Here is a 2,468-nt window from a genome sequence, read left to right as displayed (position 1 = left end):
CGTGCGTGCGTGCGTGCGTGCGTGCGTGCGTGCGTGCGTGCGTGTGTGTGTGTGTGCATGCCTGCATTCGCACTTATACCGAAACCACTTTGCATTGATTGAATCAGGGTTCCAAGTATATAAGCGTCGTGTCGTATTTATGTTTGCATTTTCGTTGCAGAGTTTTCTCATACCTGGATGTTGTCAGCCTCTGTCGATGTGCCCAGGTGTCCAAGGTACGCCCATACACACCTGTGCCTCATTAACGCGATGTGAAAGCGGATGTATGAGAATGCGAAACTGACACGTGATCGTGCGAGTATATAACGAAGTGCAGATCTTTGTCTGAATATGCGCTCGTTTATATGCATTTATGTCTGACCCTAGAATAATGAACACACTGTGCTGTGCATAAACATAAACGATTACTGTAGATTGCTTAATTCATTATTGATGATATAAGGAATTTGACATTACTTATTGTGTAATTAAAAAGAAAATATTACTAAAAGTTCAATACCAGGAGTAAGAATGTATTTCTTTGTTATTTTGGCAGCTTTTCGAAATGCTTTATTTAATGTATAATGTTAATTGAATTTGAGAGTCATATATACTTTCACCCAATATTTTTTTTCAAACTGTATTCCTTCGCCCGTCATAAGTCTATATGAGATGCATAAATTTGGTGTTTAATGGAAGGTCAAGAATGGAAAAAAGGGAATGGACACAGTGGCCAACCAATGTGCATATGTCCATTCCATTGCAACCAATGTGCTTGTGTTTGTAGTCATTATTCAAAGTGATTCCGTCCATACATCTAAATAACATTCTTCTGCATCCTCATGTTTTATAGGTGTTGAATTTTGGCTTTATAAGTAAGTGTAGTTTGCATTAGTGTTTGCAGCCCATCAGCAATTAAAAACAAACTCTACATTGTCACCTTAGTTGTACCTTGCAGGCCTACAACTGCCTTACATTCTTGACCATTCATTACACCGATGAGGTTTCCTAGAGTGGTAGAAAATCATGCCAATTGTGACCATTGCCTGTAACTCTGTCGTTGGTGTGAGGCTACATGTAGATGGCGTTTGTGTACAGCCTATTGACTAGTTAGTGTGGCGGTACTGTGCGTGCAGGTGGTATCACAACGTGGCGTGAATCCAGATTATGCATTCTCACACTTTTAGCGACGGCGCCAAGTGATTACATCATGACGAATCTAGTAAAAAAAAATTCAACGTTCGAGGACGATTCGAATTTCACCTCGATTTCTACAACAGGTTTTTTTCCCCATGTTTTATTGTAGTACTGGAACATTTTGGCACTAGATGGCAGCAACTGGCAAAGGGTCGACCTGTTTGAGTTTCAATGCGATATAGAGGGCGTTGTTCTGGAGAATCTGTCGAAAAGGTGCGGAGGCTTTCTAAAGAAGCTCAGTCTACTTGGATGCCAGATCGTAGGAGATGGTGCTATGAGGTATGAATCATCTACGCCTGCCGCATAGTGGGGAGGGGCAAGGGCATTGTGGCGGGGGTAGAGATTGACGGTGTAGTGAAAGGAGCATGGTGTATAGTAAATGGTGATGGATGGTATATGATGGTATTGACCCGTGACAGGTATTGAAAAAAACTTCATGCAATAAACCAAACTGCACGACAGATGGCGCTCTCACTCTGGCTCAATTCACCACTGTCACAAGTAGATTTCCGTAGACACAGAATTTCTAATGCTTTTTTACTACAAGTTTCACAGCAGCTACGTTACTCGTATATCCTATGTATTAAGATTTGCACTTATAAAAGTTGCAAAGGAAATAAAAATCTGACCATAATTTCGTGAAAAATTTGATGAAATGGTCATAAGAAATAATGCGCGGATTGTGCGCCCATTTACCTCTTTCAAATCATACGCTGTTTACGAATCGCCATTTGCTGGATTTGCCCCCAGCTTGAAAAATAGTGCTAGCCTTGCGGCAGTGGTATCCTGAGTTGTATGAAGGGAGCACTGCATGCAGTTTTGCAATAAACTTGTAAGAATTGCAGTTTTTGGCGGTGAGGAATATGAACTAGTAGAGAACAGGACGGTCACAGATGGCTATGCTAAAAAAAACTCAAGCGAAATTTATAACTAATTATACCCCTCTCTACTGCTCTATAGGCATCTTCTTTCAGTTTACCTGTTAATGTTCACTTGTTATTCCTCGAACATTTTCAAAAAGCTTCGATTGAACGAACATAACAGGAGCAATGACTTGATCGAAACGACAATTATCGTAGTGGGGAAAGCAGGACAATCGGCACTGACTCGAATTATCGTAGTCTGTGTGTATGAGCTTGCGCTGAGTGCTTCTCACGTTCTCACGATCGCTGCATTGTATTACAGGACGTTTGCGGCAGAATGTAACAACATAGAGGAGTTGACTCTAACAAACTGTAAGAAGATTTCGGACAGGTATGCCATCTCGCTAATTTGTGTGATATTTCATTTTA

The 2,468-nt window shown here is 40.9% G+C and overlaps 1 protein-coding gene across 1 annotated transcript in view; it reads left to right on the top strand.

The window, feature by feature from the left end:
- LOC106809669 (F-box/LRR-repeat protein 20-like) overlaps positions 1-2,468 on the top strand; it is a 17,455-nt gene that overhangs the window by 2,148 nt on the left and 12,839 nt on the right. The window contains exons 3-5 of the mRNA XM_014812832.1: positions 161-215; positions 1,286-1,455; positions 2,362-2,430. Coding sequence (XP_014668318.1) covers positions 161-215; positions 1,286-1,455; positions 2,362-2,430 — 294 coding nt within the window. The remainder of the gene's footprint in view (positions 1-160; positions 216-1,285; positions 1,456-2,361; positions 2,431-2,468) is intronic.

This window comes from Priapulus caudatus, unplaced genomic scaffold (assembly GCF_000485595.1).
Source record: "Priapulus caudatus unplaced genomic scaffold, Priapulus_caudatus-5.0.1 Scaffold374, whole genome shotgun sequence".
NCBI lineage: Eukaryota > Metazoa > Priapulida > Priapulimorpha > Priapulimorphida > Priapulidae > Priapulus > Priapulus caudatus.
Note: the sequence above shows the minus strand (reverse complement) of the source record. Positions and strands in the feature narration are given on the sequence as shown.